The 1,374-nt window shown below is 49.3% G+C and overlaps 1 protein-coding gene across 1 annotated transcript in view; it reads right to left on the minus strand.

Moving 5' to 3' along the window:
- LOC114009121 (AT-rich interactive domain-containing protein 1B) overlaps nt 1–223 on the minus strand; it is a gene marked incomplete at its 5' end in the record, with an annotated part of 326,383 nt that extends 326,160 nt beyond the window's left edge. The window contains 1 exon segment of the mRNA XM_027774691.1: nt 29–223. Within this exon segment, the coding sequence (XP_027630492.1) occupies nt 29–223 (195 nt within the window).
- Nucleotides 224–1,374: the final 1,151 nt, after the last annotated feature.

Here is a 1,374-nt window from a genome sequence, read left to right on the forward strand (position 1 = left end):
GGGGGGGGGGGGCCGGAGCATCACGAACCTGCTGCTGTGGGTACTGCATTCCGCCCATAGTCCCCGGCGTCCGGCCCTGGATGCCCAGTGGATACCGCTGTGGGCCTGGGGGGCCATAGGAACCTCCTGGGTAGGGGCTGCTCTGCTGTGGCTGAGGATGAGGGTTACTGCCCACCCCGTACAACTGCGGTCTCTTCATCACCATTGGATCCATTGGGCTGCCCTGTGAAGAAAACATGGAGAAGTAGGCTCATTAATTTGTTTTTTATCACAAAGGCAGAAATGTTTCTTACATTAAAAAATGCATTGAAAGGACAACTATCCTTAGTTCTGAAAAGATGAAATACAACTTAACAATTAAGAACCCAGAAAACCAATTAGATAAAAATCTCAAAGGGTGCAAGACATTTTATTTTTTTACTTTTAGGAAGGTTTTAACAATTAAAGATCTGGAATAAACAACATAAATACAAAGAAAAACTTTGCACCTTACGCAGAGAGAAAATATCTGCACTTATTGAATAAAATCCACTTATGCTTCTAGGAAATGAGCCTGGCCATTCCTCCCAGGCCAGGTCTTTCAGCTTACTGTAACAGGAGCAAAGGATGGCTGATGATTTAGCACTCCTAACTTCAAAGCATCCGAGCAACAACAATTTTATTTTAGACGTGAGTCTGTATATCTTGATCAAACATCAGTGTGTCTGCATGCCCACTAAAAAGTGGAAAGACGGATTCTAGAATATATAGAATATCCAGGTGAATGTGTTCAGAGGTGACTGGTGTACAGGACGAGGCACCCAGACCACAAGTCACGGCCACCTTCTCCACGTAAGGTCTTACCGAGCACAACCAGTTCAAAACTAGACTTTGGATGTGATTTTTGGTTTGGTGAGTCAGTTCCTGGTCCTCAGGGCCAGGGCCGGAGGAGAGCCGGGAGAGGTGCCTCAGTCAGGCGAAGTCCCTCACTCAGTGTTACAAAGGTCTGGGGCATTCACTTGAGGGCTTCCTCCTTCCAAAACCATGCACTGATCCCCACTGTGTGCCACGCCACTGTCACACTGAGGTGAGCACGCAGGGACTCTCACAAAGGCTGGAACACTGCTAGGATAAAGGGGAATGTCAGGTCCAAGGTGGGAAGGCACAGGACACCAAGTACCCCGAGAACCCCGAGGAAGACCAGCACAAAGCCCGGGCTCCAGGGAGGTGAACTGCCTGGTGTGTACAAGGAAACGCAGCAGCCTGGATGCAAAGGAAGCAGGGGTTGGCAGAAAACTGCAGCAGGTGGGAGCCCTGATGCAGGTGAGTCCTAGAGGTCACCTCTCAGGCATCACACTGTCCCCTCTAGATGAGCCACTGAGGGCTCCCATGTCT

Source organism: Tupaia chinensis, unplaced genomic scaffold (genome assembly GCF_000334495.1).
Source record: "Tupaia chinensis unplaced genomic scaffold, TupChi_1.0 Scaffold000468_1, whole genome shotgun sequence".
Lineage (NCBI taxonomy): Eukaryota > Metazoa > Chordata > Mammalia > Scandentia > Tupaiidae > Tupaia > Tupaia belangeri.